At 47.0% G+C, this 22,597-nt stretch overlaps 1 protein-coding gene across 1 annotated transcript in view; it reads right to left on the bottom strand.

Annotated features, from left to right (window-relative positions):
- The window catches only part of myt1lb (myelin transcription factor 1-like, b), a gene marked incomplete at both ends in the record, with an annotated part of 143,855 nt that overhangs the window by 5,769 nt on the left and 115,489 nt on the right, over positions 1-22,597 (bottom strand). Inside the window, 7 exons of the mRNA XM_084308494.1 lie at positions 72-175; positions 1,861-1,955; positions 6,232-6,453; positions 15,985-16,068; positions 17,631-17,693; positions 18,446-18,514; positions 22,536-22,595. Coding sequence (XP_084164620.1) covers positions 72-175; positions 1,861-1,955; positions 6,232-6,453; positions 15,985-16,068; positions 17,631-17,693; positions 18,446-18,514; positions 22,536-22,595 — 697 coding nt within the window. The remainder of the gene's footprint in view (positions 1-71; positions 176-1,860; positions 1,956-6,231; positions 6,454-15,984; positions 16,069-17,630; positions 17,694-18,445; positions 18,515-22,535; positions 22,596-22,597) is intronic.

Below are 22,597 nucleotides of genomic sequence, written 5' to 3'. Positions count from 1 at the left end.
ATACATACAAACATGCACGCATGACCGCGTGCACGTTATGCAACTTGAATAGAAGAAGGGCCCCGCTTTACCTGCGTTCTGAGTTTTATCATGTCTGCTTCCACTTGTGAATTAGATTCACTTAAATCTTTGATTTCTTCATCCAGCTGTGTGATGTCGTCTTCGTGTTCCAGCCCTGCAGGAGACACAGGGTCACTGACACCTTTATAACCAACTACTGTACACGTCAGGCTCCTGGTAACCACTGCTGTATGTGGCCTTGCATTGCTGAATGGATAGAACATCCATTCAACAAGCCACTGTACTAAACATGTGTCGGCATGTAGTCGTTGTGCTGTAAAGCACTTTGGACAAAAGTGTCTACGAAATGGCATTTGTTAATTTGCTATAAATGAGGTCTAACACGTTCATAAATGCCATAGGGTAGCTTTATGAAATAGCCATGCAAGTTATTCTTTGAAATGTTGATTATGATGAAGTATATATATATCTACCGTAAAGTGGTTCTAACACTGAGAGAGTCACTGAGAATAAATATATTGGCTTGTGGATTGATGAGAAACTTTCATTTAGGTTTGTGTGGACATTTTTGCTTACAAGCTACAACATAAAATTGTCTTTCTGTACAGAAATGTGTCCAGCTTTCCTGTGATTAGTAGAAAGAGGATTATTGAAGTTTCTTTTCTTTTTTTCCGTTGGACTACAGTGATGTGATTTATAGACAACTCTAAAACCTCTGGACAGTGTCTATCATTCTGCCCACAGATTTATTACTGGTGACAGGTATGATACCCACCACTGTGTCCTTTATGAAAAGGTTGGATGGCCTTCTCTGGTTGAAAGGCGTAACTATCATTGGTAGAAGCTTTATTCTTAAACCCATTATTGGTAAGTTTCCCCCTTACATCACAACACTGTTGGAATGGAATCTTAGACACTATTCTACACGTTCAAATGACTGGTTGGTTCTTAGGGTTCCTCCAGTTTGCTCTGAACTAGGAAAAACTGCTTTTTCCTTTGATGCTTCCAACACCTGGAATGCCCTCCAACTGACTCTGAAGCTGAAGGTTCTTCCTTCTTTGGCTGACTTTAATCTTTCTAAGCTGATTTTGTATGGTTTATTCTTATTTATTGTGTCCTGATTGTGCTGATAAACGGTGTCTTGTTGTGTAAGCTCGTTGTCGCTGTAAATCAGGGTAACCTCCGTGTCTTACGAGTTGAAATAAAGAAATAAAAAAATTTAATGATTTTCAGTCAACATTTGGCAGGCTGTTTTACATCATTAAAACTGAAAAGCCAATAGACAACAACAGATGGTCATATTGACCTGCTGAATGTAGCATTACTCAGTGATATTAGTACTCACACAATGTAGTGTCCAACTTTACTCTTAGAAAAGTTCACTAAAACATCCCCTGGTTTTTTAAGCATTAAAACATTAAGCATGATATATATATGTGCGTTATGCGTCCCCAAAAAAAAATCTGTGGCGTTAATGCGCATTTGCGACACGTTACTAACATGTTATTAACATGTTATTAACACACTAACATTGACAGCCCTAGTTAAGATCCCTTCACGCAATTCCCTATCTGTGGTCATTGGTACTGTGTAGTGCAACCAAAATAGTGGAGATGAAGTAGGAATAAGTGTCCTAATCACCTCTGGCTCAGATAGGCTACATGTCTGTGATTTTCTGCCGACAGATCGAAGCGCCTCTACAAACCTCATTATTTAGACCCTACCATTGATTTGGTTGTTTATTCAGGAGCTTCCCATTATGCCTACACCCTCCTGATTGGCTCGTTATCTACATGTGTGCCCTTGATTGGCTGCATGATGAGCGGTAGTCGTGGTTACCGTTGCCGGCGTGCTGCTGTTTTATTGTTAGCATTTCCACCCCGGAGAGTCTGGCTTTCTTCATAGCAGAGGTGGCGTGTGGACAGCCTGACAGACTGGAGGCACAGACACACACAGACACACACACAGACACACACAGACACACACAGACACACACACACAAACATAATGACCGAATTCAGTCATTATAGACTTCAGGAGAACATTAATAAGGTATTACAGAAAAAACCTGCAAATGAATGTCTAGCTATAATTGGTGCTTCTTAAGCATTCATACTGTTTTCCATAACCTGGCATTACTGGTCAAACTGAATGTGTCCTCTGGGTTGAATTCCAACAGTTTTCCTTGAGTCCTTTCCTTCGCTCCCATCATAACAAAGATTGTTAACCTCCTAAGCCCTAGTAATATTTTTTGAAAATCCGCCTAAAAATACATACCCAAGTAAATGGAAGATTGCTCCACTTCTACAAGGTCCATTTGCATGTTCTTGGTATCTGGATGTATTCCCAGTGTCAGGAATATTGTCAGTTACTAGGTTTGAGTAAATTGCAATGAACCAAAGGAGAATATAAATTATTATTATAATTGTTTTCATCGTTGACGGTGAATAACACCATGCTAAAATTTACCAGACGTGAAAGATTCAGCTCAATTCATTCAGCACCTTCTTGAGATCATGTGTACAAAAGATCTAAGCAAATTAATAAAGGGCAGATGATTAACAGGAGGTTTTGTAGATACAGTATGTATATATGTAATAAAACACATATACAGTACATACATACATAGTAGCAATAGTATCTAAAGTATATAAGAACATCTCTTAATTAAAATAATAATAGAGCTAAGAACAAAAAAGTGCTGGTATGAAAAATAAGATGAAGGCTCAAAGAAATAGCTGGATGCTATACTGGAAAACCCCTCCCACCCCCTCCATGCTGAGGAGCACGTTCAGACATAGACTTTTCCTCCCACGACAAACCACCTCAGCCAGTCTTTCATGCCAGTAGCCATCAGGCTCCACAACCGTGGGCACTGCTGCCAATTTCTGGAGAGCTAACGGCTGGTGAACTTTAGAACTGTTAGGACTATCTAGACTCTTAATAATAAACGCTGTTACGACAATCTGACTCGTAATAATAAATACTAGTGCAGACTCTGGTGCATTGTGTTACTACGGTTGGACCATGTATACCAACATCACTATTATTACTGTCTGATTGAATCCTGCCACTCTACTATCTGTTACTACTGTTACTACTACTAATCAATCACCCCCCCCCCATGCTGATATGACACTTGAATTTCTCCAAGGGGATTAATACACTTGAACTTGAACTTGAGTATCAACTCTCAGATTGTAGGAATCTAGACTCAATCACCATATTAATTAATAATTGATTTCTTTGCATATGCCTCTGAGACACACATACATGTGGGTATTTTGCAGAGAAAAGCATTTGGAAAAGAGTTCAGTGCAGGGTCAATATTTTGTGACCTGGAGCAGGTATCGGTTCAGCATCTTAAACAGGGACGAGACATATAGACCTCTAACGTGTCCTGTCATTATGACAAGCCCCGGTGCATTCTTTTTCCCCGCCTATGGCAGAAATGTATGGCCTTTTCCATTACCGTTTAGCAGTAATTTTGTTCCAACAAAAAATTGGAAAATAAATGTCACCCGTGAGAGGACTGTTGGCTGTAGTCTCTCTGATCACCAGGCCACAACTACAGTACCACTTCGCCCATGATAGCACAGTCCTCTCCTCATCCACCAGCTGGAAGCTCCGATGTTCCCCAGTGCTAAATTGTCTTGCAGTATAACATCCAGGATCCCTCTAAGACCTACCTAGAAATGGTATAACACCCCACCATCACCCCTCTAAGACCCACATACAGTACGATGTGTATAACACCCATCACCCCTCTAAGACCCACCTACGATGTGTGTAACACCCATCACCCCTTTAAGACCCACCTACAGTACGATGTGTATAACACCCAGCAACCCTCTAAGACCCACCTATGATGTGTATAACACCCAGCACCCCTCTAAGACCCACCTATGATGTGTATAACACCCAGCAACCCTCTAAGACCCACCTATGATGTGTATAACACCCAGCACCCCTCTAAGACCCACCTACGATGTGTATAACACCCATCACCCCTCTAAGACTCACCTACGATGTCATCACCCCTCTAAGACCCACCTACAATGTGTATAACACCCAGCAACCCTCTAAGACCCACCTACGATGTGTATAACACCCAGCAACCCTCTAAGACCCACCTACGATGTGTATAACACCCATCACCCCTCTAAGACCCACCTACGATGTGTATAACACCCATCACCCCTCTAAGACCCACCTACGATGTGTATAACACCCATCACCCCTCTAAGACCCGCCTACGATGTGTATAACACCCATCACCCCTCTAAGACCCGCCTACGATGTGTATAACACCCATCACCCCTCTAAGACCCACCTATGATGTGTATAATACCCATCACCCCTCTAAGACCCACCTACGATGTGTATAACACCCATCACCCCTCTAAGACCCACCTACGATGTGTATAATACCCATCACCCCTCTAAGACCCACCTACGATGTGTATAACACCCAGCACCCCTCTAAGACCCACCTACGATGTGTATAACACCCAGCACCCCTCTAAGACCCACCTACGATGTGTATAACACCCATCACCCCTCTAAGACCCACCTACGATGTGTATAAGACCCAGCACCCCTCTAAGACCCACCTACGATGTGTATAACACCCATCACCCCTCTAAGACCCACCTACGATGTGTATAACACCCAGCACCCCTCTAAGACCCACCTACGATGTGTATAACACCTATCACCCCTCTAAGACCCGCCTACAATGTGTATAACACCCATCACCCCTCTAAGACCCACCTACGATGTGTATAACACCCATCACCCCTCTAAGACTCATCTACGATGTGTATAACACCCATCACCCCTCTAAGACCCACCTACGATGTGTATAACACCCATCACCCCTCTAAGACCCGCCTACGATGTGTATAACACCCATCACCCCTCTAAGACCCGCCTACGATGTGTATAACACCCATCACCCCTCTAAGACCCGCCTACGATGTGTATAACACCCAGCACCCCTCTAAGACCCGCCTACGATGTGTATAACACCCATCACCCCTCTAAGACCCGCCTACGATGTGTATAACACCCATCACCCCTCTAAGACCCGCCTACGATGTGTATAACACCCATCACCCCTCTAAGACCCACCTACGATGTGTATAACACCCATCACCCCTCTAAGACCCGCCTACGATGTGTATAACACCCATCACCCCTCTAAGACCCACCTACGATGTGTATAATACCCATCACCCCTCTAAGACCCACCTACGATGTGTATAACACCCAGCACCCCTCTAAGACCCACCTACGATGTGTATAACACCCATCACCCCTCTAAGACCCACCTACGATGTGTATAACACCCAGCACCCCTCTAAGACCCACCTACGATGTGTATAACACCCAGCACCCCTCTAAGACCCTACGATGTGTATAACACCCATCACCCCTCTAAGACCCACCTACGATGTGTATAACACCTATCACCCCTTTAAGACCCACCTACGATGTGTATAACACCCAGCACCCCTCTAAGACCCACCTACGATGTGTATAACACCCAGCACCCCTCTAAGACCCACCTACGATGTGTATAACACCCAGCACCCCTCTAAGACCCGCCTACAATGTGTATAACACCCATCACCCCTCTAAGACCCACCTACGATGTGTATAACACCCATCACCCCTCTAAGACCCGCCTACGATGTGTATAACACCCATCACCCCTCTATGACCCACCTACGATGTGTATAACACCCATCACCCCTCTAAGACCCACCTACGATGTGTATAACACCCAGCACCCCTCTAAGACCCACCTACGATGTGTATAACACCCATCACCCCTTTAAGACCCGCCTACAATGTGTATAACACCCATCACCCCTCTAAGACCCACCTACGATGTGTATAACACCCAGCACCCCTCTAAGACCCACCTACGATGTGTATAACACCCAGCACCCCTCTAAGACCCACCTACGATGTGTATAACACCCAGCACCCCTCTAAGACCCACCTACGATGTGTATAACACCCAGCACCCCTCTAAGACCCACCTACGATGTGTATAACACCCATCACCCCTCTAAGACCCGCCTACAATGTGTATAACACCCAGCACCCCTCTAAGACCCACCTACAATGTGTATAACACCCATCACCCCTCTAAGACCCACCTACGATGTGTATAACACCCATCACCCCTCTAAGACCCACCTACGATGTGTCAGGAAGCTGCCGCTGACGTGTCCCGATCCGTCGCAGCCCAGCGTGGGGCAGGACATGCCGTCCGTCTTGCCCGCCTTCCACGTGAACTGGACACCGTTCATGTAGCCGTCTTTCTGCCGCTTGGCCGCCAGGGGGCAACCTGACGCGCTGCGGTGAGAGGCGTACTTCCCCGTCACGTGACCTTGTCCATCGCAGCCCGGGACCGGACACCTGGGTGGGGGGAGGCAGTGGGACGGTCTCAGATTTGATTTGTAATCATTCATTCACTATTATCATTCAAGCATGATCCTCTCTAACTCACTCACTCACTCACTCACTCACTCACTCACTCACTCACTCACTCACTCACTCACTCACTCACTCACTCACTCACTCACTCACTCACTCACTCACTCACTCACTCACTCACTCACTCACTCACTCACTCACTGCCAACTGGACAGCAAAACATGATGCTTTCATGTCATATATAAGAGAGATATTCCTTTACTGATCCCCTTGGGGAAATTCATAGCAGTATGGGGGAGGGGGGATGGGAGGTACAGGTATGGGCAGGGTAATAGTAGAAAGACATAAATACAGGCAATACAATTATAGTACAGTAGAAAGTAAAAATAGACACTGCAAACAATATAATTAACTCTGAATATAAGCATAAATGAGCAAGTAGGCAGTGTGATCAAAGGTACAGATGAGGGTCTGTATGCCCTATCAGTTATATTATACATTACAATATATATGGTTACGATAAACACTAGAATCAAGGCGGCTGGGTGGCGTAGCGGAGATTGCGCTCGTCACCAATGCAAGAGACTCCGGTCTCGAATCCCGGTGTCAGCATTGCCTGCGGCTTGGGCCAGTCGTCATTCTATCTCAATTGACAGAGGTAGCGGGTGGAAGTCGATGGGTGGGGATTGGACGTTGTGGACAGCGACTCCTACAGGTCGGTTGGGTGACGCCTGCACAGCAGAGACAGGAAGTATCGGGGGCAGCGTGAGCCTCCCACGCGTTACTCCTCGCCACTGAGAGTCTGCGCTGTCTGGTGAAAAGATGCGACAGCTGCCTCCTTGTGTACCGGAGGGGACGTTCAAGACAGGGGAGGGGAGAATTGGCAATACGAAATTGGGATGGGAGAAAAAATAGAAAAATAAGGAGAAAAAGTGGATAAAAAAAAAGATAAACACTAGAATCAAAATGTACTATGAGTAAGTAAAGTATACACTTACATTAGTTACCCTAACCATTATTCCGCGCAGTTTAGGTGGGAGTCATACACACTCAGTGATCAGACATTCCTAGTAGTTCTCGATTATCGTATAATCATATCATTGTCTCGAACATCCTTCGTCATCATCATCACTGTCTTCATCTTGATGATTATCCTCATCACCGTCATCACCGGTATCACCGCAATGAGGCAGAACCTTGTGGGAGATACAACTCCCTGTCTCCCTTCTCTTTGATGATAAGACCAAAAGGTCTCTCTCTATCTCTTTGATGTAACTACATATCCTGAGTTCATGTATTGTATGAACTGAATTGTATTCAACACCCTTCCTCTCTCAACACCTCACCCCCAAATGGACCTTGTAGAAGTGGAGCAATCTTCCATTTACTTAGGTACTGTATGTATTTTTAGGCGGATTTTCAGAAAATAGCGCTAGGGCTTAACAGGTCAATTGCGTTCTAAATCCAAAATTATACAGATCCTTAAAAAAACAATCAACCACTTTCTAGATCAGCAAGGAATATATCATGTTTTTAAACACTACGTGATTGTTAACCCTTAAGAGATTTAAAAACCATCCAGCTGAAACTTGTCTTTCTTCTCTCCTGCCCTCCAATCATATTCACAGGTTGGTTATTTTCTAATAGATAAAAACTCCTGCCACAGTTCAAGAAATGTGAATAGGAAGCAATTGTAATTTCTGACCATGCCCCCCATTTACTATAGTTAGCATTCAAACACAAATCAATGGCTGCCGCCTGGCAATTCAATAAGTTATTGCTGACGGATAGGGCTTTTGTTGAGTTCATTTCAGCCCAACGAGAAAGTTTTATGGCTATTAACGACAATGGGAAGTATCTAAAAGAACAGAGTGTACAGAGAGGCTCTTAGATTTACAGTATATCCACAGGCAAATAATCTCTTCTACTACTCTGCTCAATGCTTATGCATTCAAAGTATGTCTGAGATTTCTGAGTCAATATTGGAAGTCAGTTTCTGAGTCAATAGTGTCCTCTCCAGATCTTTATGATTTCCCTCCAAGCAGAGTTTGATCTCCTTTCCATTGATAAATCAGCTAAGCTAATACTACAGTCCAGACATAGATTCTATGAGCAGGGTGAAAAGGCTGGATGCCTACCAGATACGTCAAGGTGCCACATCAAGACGTATAGAGGAAATTCCTAAGACCTCTGGTGAAATTCGTAATGGCAAAAAGGAAATTAATAAAGTATTTGAATAATTTTACACAAATCTCTATACCTCAGAATCCAAAGAAGACCCCTCATTAATTAGTATTCAAGATGAATTACAAAAAACAAAAGTAGAAAGTAGGGGGTTATAAGGTCAGCTTGGATGAACCCTTGTCCCTTGAGGACTTAACACATGCAATTAAAACCATGCAAAGCTCCAAAGCCCCAGGCACATATGGGTTAACTTCTGAATTCTTCAAGGCTTTTTCAGAATTAATGTCTCCACTGGTGCTTGACACATTTAATGAGGCCTTAGAGGACAAAGCCCTAGGTAGGTAACCAGGAACCAGGTTTGTACAGTACAGTACGCTTGCCACATGATTGGAAGAGTGTCACCTGTCAATTAAGTTGCCGGAGCAGGTTTGTTAAGAATTGCTTTTTGTTTTCTAACCTTTGTCAACTGTATAATATATTGTATTATATTCCCCCAGCTTGGCTCCTCAATGGGCAGAGGTTCTTATTTCCCTGGACACTGAGAAGGCTTTTGACCAAGTCTCTCTCTGAATGCTCTGTTGTTCTCTCCTATCTATAATAATAATAATAATAATAATAATAATAATAATAATAATAATAATAATAATAATAATAATAATAATATTAATAATAATAATAATAATAATAATAATAATAATAATAATAATAATAAATTGTATTTGTATTGCACTTTTCGTTCACTAGGATCCCAAATTGCTACAGGGTTAAAACATAGTTAAAAGAAAAAATAATTATTAATAATAATAAAAAATAAAATAAAATACAGAATAAAAATAAAAATAGAACATAGTTAAAAACATAGTATAAACAGAAAATGTAAGACGACAGCACAAGAAAAAATAAAATCACAAGAAAAAAATAAAAAGCTAGCAATCAAAGGCCTTTTGAAACATGCGCACCAGGCATTTGGCTGCCTGGTGCGCATTTCCGCAATGGCGGAAATACACGGCTCGCTCTGTAAGTACCACTCGCTTTGTAACAATGATTTAAACGGTTTATTAGCAACTCCGAGCTTCCAGACCCCACTGTAAAGCTGTGTTAAACCCATATTGTACGCTGGGTATCTTTGAAATTCATATATGATATATTTTTGACCCACCCCCAGCCCCCCGATCACGCTTGGTAGTTATTTTTTAAACTGGTCGCGGCACAGCTGAGAGTGACTGCGGTCACTAGAGCCCCAGGCTTGCACACCGCAGTCAGGAAAGGGGCTACTGTTTTGGAGTCTTCATTTGACAGGCATGTATAAGCATTATAATAATAATAACTTTATTTGTATAGCACTTTTCATACAGAAGTTGCAGTTCAAAGTGCTTCACAACAGTAAAAAATACAGGCATAAGCGAGCATGAAAAAGATAGAGAGGTAAATCACAGTGTTTCACATTAGGATCTAGCATCCCAATAGGTTCTCTGTTTACAGTTTCATTCAGTAATACAAATAATAAAAATAGTTTAAAATGATTCGGTTTAAAAAATTTCAAAAAATTATAAAATAGAACGGACATACAACGGGGTATTTAACATACAACAGAGCAGTGTATTATGTATTCAAATAACGCACCGGACTGCGGCTTGACGTTTGACGGTTTATTTAATCCGCTCCACCAGTGCATAACACACACACACCATCTCCCGTTACCACAACGCTTTACGGTATATCACAGCAGTGTCGCAACATTACCGTGCCATCTTAAAGGCCCGGTGAACACCGTTGTGATTCACATACACAACATATTCCCCCCCCCCACAGGGAACCCCGAAGAACATCCCCATACAGTTTAATTCATATTTAATTCATACTAACAGTCCCTGCAGCCTACCTAGGTGAACCGGGTAGACTGCCAGTCACCGACATAGTCTTGTGGATTATTCTGCCACGCAACAGACTATGCTCTGACTAAACCGGTCAATGAATAAATATAAATAATCTGTAACATAAATAGTCTATCTCTCAAGTAACATAGTCTCTCAAGTAGGCCGGTCTATTCCGGACGCGGACTGGCCGTGCGTCCCGGTGAACCTGGGGCTCGACTGGCAATGGCAATGGTGAGCCCCGCTGGGCGCGGTCTGGAGAGGCCTCCAGGTGAACCTGGGGCTCGGCCGGCAATGGCGGGCCCCGCTGCGGCTCATCTGGCAAAACCCAGTCCTCAATGTCCAGCTCTGAACCCTCCCTGGACTCTGGGTCCGAGATGGGGTCGTTTGCCACCTTCTTAAGCCGGTTTGCGTGCCACCGTGATCCATCGGCCAGACGAAAGGTGGCCGGGCCCAGCCGGGCCGTGACCCGTATCGGTGCCGACCAGAAGGAGAGCAGCTTGTGGTCCCGGTGGGGACGACGAATCCGGACCCAGTCTCCTTCTGTGAAGGAAGGCGCTTTCACCCTCCGCCTCCTGTCGAACCGCTGCTTCATTCGACGCTGAGCATCTGCGACCCTGGTGCCCTGGCAGGGTATCACTGCCGGCGCGATACTTGCCGGGACCCTCAGCCGATCCAGGGGAAGCTGCAACTCGCGTCCCATCATCAGGAGGGCTGGGGAACTGCCCGTAGTTGTGTGCGGCGTTGCCCTGTAGTGCAGCAGAGTGCGGAGTAAAGCGGCTGAGAACGGCAGACCCTCCGTCAGGTGCGCTCTGATGCCGTTCTTCAATGTCTGATTAAACCTCTCCACCCCCCCATTTGCCTCCGGGTGGTAGAAAGCTGTACGGACGTGGTTAATCCCCCTGGCCTCCATGAAAGTGGCAAAGTCAGCAGAGACAAACTGCGGCCCATTGTCCGTAGTGAGGGTGTCTGGAATTCCCCACCGGGCGAACAGGGCGGAGAGGAAATCCGTGACCACACGGGTAGTCACAGACCCCGAGGCGGCCACCTCCGGCCACTTGGAATGGAGGTCATAGGCAACCAGGAGGAAACGCTGGTGGTGTGGGACACCATGGAGCTCCCCACAGATGTCCAGCTGGATGTGCTTCCAAGGTGCGGGTGGCCATGGCAAAGGCTGCAGCGGCGCTGGGGTCGGCGGCCCCGTCTTACCGCTGAGAAGGCAGGCTGAGCAGTCCCTCACCATTGTCTCTATATCCCGGTCAATGCCCGGCCACCACACCAGATCCCTGCAGCGCTGCTTCACCCTCACGATGCCCAGGTGCCCCTCGTGCGCCATGGTCAATATGCGTGCTCTGAGGTCACTGGGGATGACTGTGCGAAGCCCCCGAGCCACACAAACACTGCTCCAGCAGGACAGCTCATCCTTGACCCGATGAAAAGGCGCCAGCACCTCCGGGACCTTCACGGGCCACCCCCCCCTGATGTAGGTGCGGAGCTGGGCGAGCGTGGAGTCCCCCTCCGATGCAAGCTGAAGGTCCTCCAGGGAGACTGTGGCCTGGAGCGGGCCGTGAAGCTGAAGGACAAGCTCCGGTTCCATTGGATCCGGGCACGTTTTGGGTGCCGGGTCAGGGGTGGCACGGGAGAGCAGGTCAGCCACTACATTCTCCCTGCCGGGAGTAAACACTGTGGTGAAGTTATATGGCTGGAGCCTCTCAGACCAGCGGTGAATCCTCAATGGCTTGTGGCCCGACCCGGATGTAGCGAGCAGGGCGGTAAGAGCCTGGTGGTCCGTCCGCAGCGTAAAATGTCGTCCGTACACGTACATGTGCCACCGTTCACACGCCCAGACACAGGCCAGAGCCTCGCGCTCCCCCACCGAGTACTTCTGTTCCGCTGGGGAGAGAGCGCGGGATGCAAACGCCACTGGGCGCTCCACGCCCCGCTGGACCTGAGACAGCGCAGCCCCGATCGCCGTATTGGACGCATCACAGGTGACAAACGTCGGGCTCGCCAGATCGAAGAACGCGAGCACTGGTGGTGAGGTGAGCTGCGTTTTAAGTTGGCGAACAGCGATAGAGCAGGCTGGGGTCCACTCCCAGACCGCGTCCTGTTTCAGGAGCCTCCGAAGCGGGGTGGTGGTTGTGGAGTATTGGGGAAGGAAGCGAAGGTAGTAGGCTGTCATCCCTAGAAATGACGAGAGCTGCGCTGGGCAGGACGGCTCAGGCAGGCGCAGCACGGCCTCCACGTTAGACTGGAGCGGGCTGAGGCCATCAGCAGACAGGCGGAACCCCACAAATTCGATGACCGGGACAGAGAAGGTGCACTTGTCCCCATTCAGCGTGAGGTTGTGACCGGAAAGGACGTCCAGCACCCTCGCCAGGCGCTCGTCGTGGATGGCTGATGTTGCACCATGGACCACTATGTCATCCAAAAAAACGACCACGCCCGGGATGCCGGCGAAGATGGTGGCCATTATTTTTTGAAAACAGCTGGGGGCTGAGCTGAGACCAAAAGGCATGCGGGTATACCTAAACACTCAGACATGTGTCACGAAAGCCGTAAGGTAGCGACTGTCAGGATGCAGTGGAACCTGCAGGTAGCCCTGGCGAAGGTCCAGTTTGGTGAAAACTGAGGAGCCGTAAAACTGTGCCGCCAGTTCCTCCACTGTGGGCAATGGGAACTTATCCGGAATCACCGCTTTGTTCACCTGCCTGAGGTCGACGCATGGACGCAGTCCCCCTAATTTCCTTTTTACTATCACCAGGTTGGAAACCCATGGTGAAGCGTCGACGCGCTCGATGATGCCCGCATCCAAAAGCTTCTGCAGCTCGGCGGTGACATCGTCGCGTAGGGCGAGGGGCAGGCGGCGCAGCGGCTGGATCACCGAACGCACCTCCGGGATGAGGAGAGGCTGGTGGTGAAACGCAGTGAGGCAGCCCAAGCCACTAAACAGAGCAGGCCAGCGCTGGTGCCAGGGCGAACCCACAGACAGAATGTCAGCCCCTGTATTGTCCACCAGGGAGAACCCAAGCCCACAAAACAAATCGTAGCCCATGAGGTTGGCTCCCTGATGAGACACTTGGAAAGTGAATGAGGGAAGGGCCTTGGTCCCATAGCACACAGTGAAGGTGATTGTGCCTGCCATTCCTATCTTAGAGTGTCCATACCCATACAGGTCCTCTGCGTTGGCGGTGAGCGTCCGGCGCGGGAAAAGTCGACGAACCGTGGAAATGTTCAAAAGTGACTTGGAGGCCCCCGTATCCAACAGGAGTGGGAGAACCACCCCGTCCAGTTCCACCGTGCACCATTTAAATGCACGAGAGGTGGCGTCCACTGAATGGATGGTTGTCGGCGTAGGTGGACGTGGCGAGCGTGGCGGCGTGCTATCAGCACCGGGAGCAGAGCGGCAGACCCGGGCGAAATGGTTCTGCCTGCCACAGCGTTGACACCTCTGTCCCCTGGCAGGGCAAACTGGAGCCCGGCTGGGGTGTGATGAGGAGCCACAATTTCCACACACGGCCCGGCGTGCTGTTGACGCGGCCGTACCCCGGCGTGCAGCGAAATTTACCTCCAGGCTGTCATCCGGGAAAACCGGTTCGGGAAACTCCCCGGACGGCGCCACTGTTTGAGTCAACATCAGAGGTTTGGGGAAAACATTACAGGGTGCTAGCTGTGCTGCCAAACCTGCTGCTGACTCGAGATGGAAAGCAATATTAACAGCCTTTGTCAATGTCAATTAATCTGGCATCATTAATAGCTTATCCCTGAGCTTAGGGTTGTTAGTATGTTCAGCTAGCTGATCCCGTATCAGTTCATCTTCCATCACTCCAAATTTACAGAGGCTAGCCAGCCCCCGTAGGTCAGCTACATAGTGGTGGATCGACTCACCCACTTGTTGACGTCGCTGACGGAAAACGATCCTCCGGAGCATGACGTTTTGTGGAGCAGCGAAATGTCCCGACAGCAGTGTGACACAGTCCGCATAACTCGGTGCAGCTCCGAGAGTCCTAAAGATCCGTTGTCCCTCGGTTCCTAGGTTGTGAATGAGCAGGGCTCTCTTCCGAGCAGCGTTAGCGTCGGCGAGCCCGACGGCTATTATGAACGTATTAAACGCCTCCAGCCAGTGAATCCACGGAACCGGTGGCTCGCCAGGCAGGGCGAGGAACGGAGAGAGAGGTGCAAGTAGGGAATCCATAATCCCATCCTCGTCGCCAATATTATGTATTCAAATAACGCACCGGACTGCGGCTTGACGTTTGACGGTTTATTTAATCCGCTCCACCAGTGCATAACACACACACACCATCTCCCGTTACCACAACGCTTTACGGTATATCACAGCAGTGTCGCAACATTACCGTGCCATCTTAAACATAGATATCTATATATATCTATGATCTTAAAGGCCCGGTGAACACCGTTGTAACAATGATTTAAACGGTTTATTAGCAACTCCGAGCTTCCAGACCCCACTGTAAAGCTGTGTTAAACCCATATTGTACGCTGGGTATCTTTGAAATTCATATATGATATATTTTTGACCCACCCCCAGCCCCCCGATCACGCTTGGTAGTTATTTTTTAAACTGGTCGCGGCACAGCTGAGAGTGACTGCGGTCACTAGAGCCCCAGGCTTGCACACCGCAGTCAGGAAAGGGGCTACTGTTTTGGAGTCTTCATTTGGTTAAGAATATAGGACAGGCATGTATAAGCATTATAATAATAATAACTTTATTTGTATAGCACTTTTCATACAGAAGTTGCAGTTCAAAGTGCTTCACAACAGTAAAAAATACAGGCATAAGCGAGCATGAAAAAGATAGAGAGGTAAATCACAGTGTTTCACATTAGGATCTAGCATCCCAATAGGTTCTCTGTTTACAGTTTCATTCAGTAATACAAATAATAAAAATAGTTTAAAATGATTCGGTTTAAAAAATTTCAAAAAATTATAAAATAGAACGGACATACAACGGGGTATTTAACATACAACAGAGCAGTGCATCAGTAAGAAGGAAAAAAGTGTGATAAAATAGTTCAATTTTGAATTATAAAATGGAGCAGACATACAACAGGGTATTACAACAGGTAAAAATAGTTCAATTATGCTTCAGCCTGTACCTGTCAAATCAAAGATTGTTGAACGATTGTGCATATTGTATTGTGTGTGATGACTGAACTATGACTACTACTACTACTACTACTACACTACTACTACTACTACTACTACTACTACTACTACTACTACTACTACTACTACTACTACTACTACTACTACTACTACTACTACTACTACTATTACTGTATTATTATTATTACTACTACTACTACTACTACTACTACTACTACTACTACTACTACTACTACTACTACTACTACTACTACTACTACTACTACTACTACAACTACTACTACTACTACTACTACAACGTGGAGGCAGACGTGTCCTGCTGTACCTGATGGAGTCCTGGTCCTCCTTCTCCTCCTTACTGTGGACGATCTTCATCCCACTCTTCCTGGCTCGTGGACACCCTGAGAGACTGCACACAGACCACACCAGGTTAGGTCACTGAAACATAAATGGTGCATTTATATAACAGCTTTTATCCAAAGCACTTTATTACAATCTGTTCCTCACATTCACCCATTCACTCCTCACACATTCACACACCGATGGCAAAGACAACCATGCAAGGTGCCAACCTGCTCATCGGGAGCAATTAAGGGGTTAAATGTCTTGCTCAAGGAGGAGAGGGAATCGAACCAGGAACCTCCTGAATACCAGACGACTGCTCTACCTCCTGACCCACTGTTGCTTGACTCGCTCCTACATATTATTACACATAGTGTGTGTGTGTGTATATTACACATAGTGTGTGTGTGTGTGTGTGTGTGTGTGTGTGTGTGTGTGTGTGTGTGTGTGTGTGTGTGTGTGTGTGTGTGTGTGTGTGTGTGTGTGTGTGTGTGTGTGTGTGTGTGTGTGTGTGTGTGTGTACAATTTGTGATACTGCCGGACTGTGATATTATGTCCTGGGCTACTGTTTATCTATGCCTATATGAATTGAAAATGGGGGACCCTGATGGAAACAAGACAAACGTCTTTCTCAGGTCTGCATCCCCTTAACAATTGTATGTATTGAGCCGTACTGTATTGTACCCATTCTGCAATCTGTTAAATAAAGTTTTCATTCATTCATTTCATGCAGACATAAACATAGAATCTGTAATGTCGCCAAACAGCGCCTCTTAGACGCATTGTTTACATTCTTACATTTGAACCATAACAATACAGTTTACTCAAATGCTGTGGGCATGGCTTATATTACAAAAATATGTCATATCTCCTAAACGCTTTGTGCTATTGCAACCACATTTGGTGGACGTGTAGATATGATGTCTGAGTGAACTGCATTGGATTTGGTGCCATTTGGCCACTATGTGGGGCTGTAACAGCATTATAGGTTTAAATAGCCATAATGGTTCCTGAGAACACTGCAAGCAGCAACACCATCATTCTTGACGCAATGATGCACTTCTGGGGGCTGAGCAACCTTCCAGTTTTGAATGGGCACTGGGCACTAGTTATTCAAATGTGTGTATGTATGTATGTGTGAGTGTGAGAGAGCGAGAGAGAGAGCAAGAGAGAGAGCAAGAGAGAGAGCGTAAGTGTGACAGAGAGAGAGCAAGAGAGAGAGAGAGTAAGTGAGAGAGAGCAAGAGAGACAGAGAGAGAGAGAGTGTAAGTGTGACAGAGAGAGAGCAAGAGAGAGAGATCAAGAGAGAGAGAGAGAGAGAGCAAGAGAGAGAGATGGAGAGAGAGAGCAAGAGAGAGATGGAGAGAGAGCAAGAGAGAGAGAGATAGAGAAAGAGAGATAGATCAAGAGAGAGAGCAAGAGAGATAGAAATGGAGAGTAAGTGAGAGAGAGATGGAGAGAGAGAGACAGAGAGCAAGAGAGAGAGATGAAGAGAGAGAGAGTAAGTGAGAGAGAGAGCAAGAGAGAGAGATCAAGAGAGAGAGATGGAGAGAAAGAGATGGAGAGAGAGATGGAGAGAGAGAGAGAGAGACGGAGAGAGAATGAGTAATATGTGTGAATGTGTTGTACCTTCTGTGTGAGGCGTAGTTGCCAGTGATATGCCCCGAACCATCGCACCCCGGGGTCGGGCATCTGGGATAGAAACCACACAAACGGTTCAGGGCCTCCAGCAATACTACCATGGGGGGCCATGGGCCAATGCACCTCATATATTTAACAATGTCCATCTAGCATGACAATGAGGACACACTCTATGCCAATGTTTTCCCTTGTTATGTCCATTCCGACACAAGGAGAAATGATGTTCAGCATTACATGGACAGAACTGACTATGTAGCTACCGCTGGGTGCCGGCCACGTAATATTACGTTTTTGGTTCGTTTTTTTTAAATTTGTTTCGATATTTAATATCCTATTCACTGTCACAGAGCTGTATTTTGCCTGGAAAAGGCATATTGGGAGTCCGAAGGTGCAGTACCGGCCAGCTCCTGGTAGTGGCGCTGTCTTGAGAATGCAGACCAGGTGTCACACTGAAATCTCTCTGGGCGGACTTTTTTGTTAGTCTGAAGCGAGGGCTTCACTCGATCGCATGGAATACTTTTTGGGATGCCGAATTGTCTGTCTGTGAGTGAAAACATCCTGGACATTTTCATCATGAATAAACCAGCTCTGATGATGTCACAGATTGCAGTCTTCGCTCTCTTCTTGTTCCTAGCTTTGAAAGATGAATTCATGTTCACACATTCAGACACACTTGTCCAGGTCATAGGTATAGCTGGATCTCTAGAGGACAAGGCCATAGGAATAACTGGATATCTGAGGACAAAGGTAAGGGGGAACTGGAGGTCATAAAGAAAGAAAATAATCATCTCACGCTTACTTACTTGAGCTCTTGCGCGTTGGTGGCCAGCATACTTCGAATGCTCTTGTCAGCTAAAGGACAACCTGAGAGACTGGAACATAATACAGGTAAGCCATTAGGTCAGGGCAGAATACGGCACAGAAAACCAAGCACTGAAGTACAGCACAGAACTACAGCAACACATATTCATACACCAAACACTGAAATACAGCACAGAACCTCAGCAACACATATTCATACACCAAACACTGAGCAAACAGGAAATGCAATAGCCGACACATTTCCCCCAGAAAATCTTCTCTGGCTCTGGAGGACTGAATGAAATCAATTCAGAAGGCTGATATGCTTTGCGCACGTGGTCCACTGAGAAATCATGTTTGTCTCAAACAACAGGCTCCAACCATGTCTGGCTTAAACCCATCCCATAATTTACTTAACTTTCAGCACAGAATCCCACATTATGCGTCAGACTATCAATTTAGAGAGACAGAGGGAGAGAGAGAGAGAGAGAGAGAGAGAGAGAGAGAGAGAGAGAGAGAGAGAGAGAGAGAGAGAGAGAGAGAGAGAGAGAGAGAGAGAGAGAGAGAGAGAGAGAGAGAGAGAGAGAGAGAGAGAGAGAGAGAGAGAGAGACAGACATTCTGGCTGCAGCAGCTCTGACTGAGAGAGAGAGGGAGAGAGATATAGAGAGATAGAGCGAGAAAGACAGAGAGAGAGAGAGAGAGAAAGACAGAGAGAGATAGAGAGGGAGAAAGAGACAGAGAGAGAGAAAGAGAGAGAGAGAGAGAGAGAGAGAGAGAGAGAGAGAGAGAGAGAGAGAGAGAGAGAGAGAGAGACATTCTGCCTGACTGTGTGGTCGAGGTAAGAAAGGTTAAAGGGGCACTTCACCAAAAAACAAGGCGATTTTATTTTGTACATAATGGTAAATGGCTGCTTTTTTATATAGCGCTTTTATCCAAATGTATCCAATTTGTTACTCACATTTTTACACATTCACTCACACTTCACTCACCGACGGCGGAGCAACCAGGCAAGGTGCCAACCTGCTCATCGGGAGCAATTAGGGGTTAAGTGACTTGCTCAAGGACACATCGACACGCTGCCCGGGAGGAGCGGGAATCGAACCGGAACCTCCGGATTGGCCGGACGATTGCTCTACCTCCCGAGCCACTGTCACCCGCTGATAATCTCACATACATCCAACAACTGTAAACACTGGCCGCCAGTGATGTATGTCATCAGGGACATTGAATCCTTGTGTTGTGTTAATTACAGCTCAATGAAACGATAAAACAGCAGTCATCTACATAATTTCATTGATTATGATTGATTGTCCCCGAAGACATCACTGGTGGCCATGTTCAAACTCATCCACTCTCAGTACTGTCAAACTGAATGAATGTGTGCAAACTGTTGAGGGTGTTTGGATGTTTTTGAAAGTAAAAGAAGTCAAGTGAAGTCAAGTGACTTCCATCACATCCCACTTTGGGACATCTGCCAGAGTTATATTCATTAAAGAAAGTTGATTTAATATATAAAAAATACTAATTTAATCAGATTAATCACTTTATTCAATGGGGATTTAGTTCGAGGATAATAATAAAATTAAAAAAATGACATCTACCTAACCAGACATCTACCAGACATCTACCAGACATCTACCAGACATCTACCACACATCTACCAGACATCTACACACATCTACCAGACATCTACCAGACATCTACCACACATCTACCAGACATCTACCAGACATCTACCAGACATCTACCAGACATCTACCAGACATCTACCACACATCTACCAGACATCTACCACACATCTACCACACATCTACCAGACATCTACCAGACATCTACCAGACATCTACCAGACATCTACCAGACATCTACCACACATCTACCACACATCTACCAGAGTCACCAGACATCTACCAGACATCTTCCACACATCTACCAGACATCTACCAGACATCTACCAGACATCTACCAGACATCTACCACACATCTACGACATCTACACACATCTACAGACATCTACCAGACATCTACCACACATCTACCAGACATCTACCAGACATCTACCAGAGTCACCAGACATCTACCAGACATCTACCAGACATCTACCAGACATCTACCAGACATCTACACACATCTACCACACATCTACCAGACATCTACCACACATCTACCAGACATCTACCAGACATCTACCACACATCTACCACACATCTACCAGACATCTACAGACATCTACCAGACATCTACCACACATCTACCAGACATCTACCACACATCTACCAGACATCTACCACACATCTACCACACATCTACCAAACATCTACCAGACATCTACCAGACATCTACCACACATCTACCAGACATCTACCAGACTTCTACCAGACATCTACCACACATCTCAGACATCTACCAGACATCTACCAGACATCTACCAGACATCTACCAGACATCTACCAGACATCTACCAGACATCTACCACACATCTACCACACATCTACCAGACATCTACCACACATCTACCAGACATCTACCAGACATCTACCAGCACATCTACAACACTACCAGACATCTACCAGACATCTACCAGACATCTACCACACATCTACCAGACATCTACCACACATCTACCAGACATCTACCACACATCTACCACACATCTACCACACATCTACCAGACATCTACCAGACATCTACCACACATCTACCAGACATCTACCAGACATCTACCAGACATCTACCACACATCTACCAGACATCTACCAGACATCTACCAGACATCTACCAGACATCTACCAGACATCTACCACACATCTACCACCAGGAATAATGGATGGAATGAGCCCAAAAGGAAGGAGAGCTAAATTGTTTGTTTCATTGTTTCATTGTTTCCAAACAGCAGCTTAGAGGGTGAGTGCAGCAGGTGTGGAGGGTGCAGTAGGTGTGGAGGGTGCAGTAGGTGCGGAGGGTGCAGCAGGTGTGGAGGGTGCAGTAGGTGTGGAGGGTGCAGTAGGTGCGGAGGGTGCAGCAGGTGTGGAGGGGTGCAGCAGGTGTGGAGGGTGCAGTAGGTGTGGAGGGTGCAGTAGGTGTGGAGGGTGCAGTAGGTGTGGAGGTGCAGCAGGTGTGGAGGGTGCAGTAGGTGTGGAGGGTGCAGTAGGTGTGGAGGGTGCAGTAGGTGTGGAGGGTGCAGTAGGTGTGGAGGGTGCAGTAGGTGTGGAGGGTGCAGTAGGTGTGGAGGGTGCAGTAGGTGTGGAGGTGCAGTAGGTGTGGAGGGTGCAGCAGGTGTGGAGGGTGCAGTAGGTGTGGAGGGTGCAGCAGGTGTGGAGGGTGCAGCAGGAGGGTGCAGCAGGAGGGTGCAGTAGGAGGGAGCAGCAGGTGTGGAGGGTGCAGTAGGTGCGGAGGGTGCAGTAGGTGTGAAGGGTGCAGCAGGTGTGGAGGGTGCAGCAGGTGTGGAGGGTGCAGTAGGTGTGGAGGGTGCAGTAGGTGTGGAGGGTGCAGTAGGTGTGGAGGGTGCAGCAGTGTGTGGGTGCAGTAGGTGTGGAGGGTGCAGTAGGTGTGGAGGGTGCAGTAGGAGGGTGCAGTAGGTGTGGAGGTGCAGTAGGTGTGGAGGGTGCAGTAGGTGTGGAGGGTGCAGTAGGTGTGGAGGGTGCAGTAGGTGTGGAGGGTGCAGTAGGAGGGTGCAGTAGGTGTGGAGGGTGCAGCAGGTGTGGAGGGTGCAGCAGGTGTGGAGGGTGCAGCAGGTGGTGGAGGGTGCAGCAGGGTGAAGGGTGCAGCAGTGTGAAGGGTGCAGCAGTATGAAGGGTGCAGCAGGAGGGTGCAGCAGGGAGGAGGGTGCAGTAGGTGTGGAGGGTGCAGCAGGTGTGGAGGGTGCAGTAGGCAGTAGGTGTGGAGGGTGCAGTAGGTGTGGAGGGTGCAGTAGGTGTGGAGGGTGCAGCAGGTGTGGAGGGTGCAGTAGGCAGTAGGTGTGGAGGGTGCAGTAGGTGTGGAGGGTGCAGTAGGTGTGGAGGGTGCAGCAGGTGTGAAGGGTGCAGCAGGAGGGTGAAGCATGTGTGGAGGGAGGGAGTAATAGGGAACCCTGTGGGGGATAATGTCCTTACGTTATCAGGTCCTTCTTGCTCTCTTTACACGGGTCGTACTTGGGCTTGGAGCTGGGCATGGA

The sequence above is a fragment of the Notolepis coatsorum genome (assembly GCF_963971535.1).
Source record: "Notolepis coatsorum genome assembly, chromosome: 2".
NCBI classification, from domain to species: domain Eukaryota; kingdom Metazoa; phylum Chordata; class Actinopteri; order Aulopiformes; family Paralepididae; genus Notolepis; species Notolepis coatsorum.
This window is presented reverse-complemented; position numbering and strand designations above follow the sequence as displayed.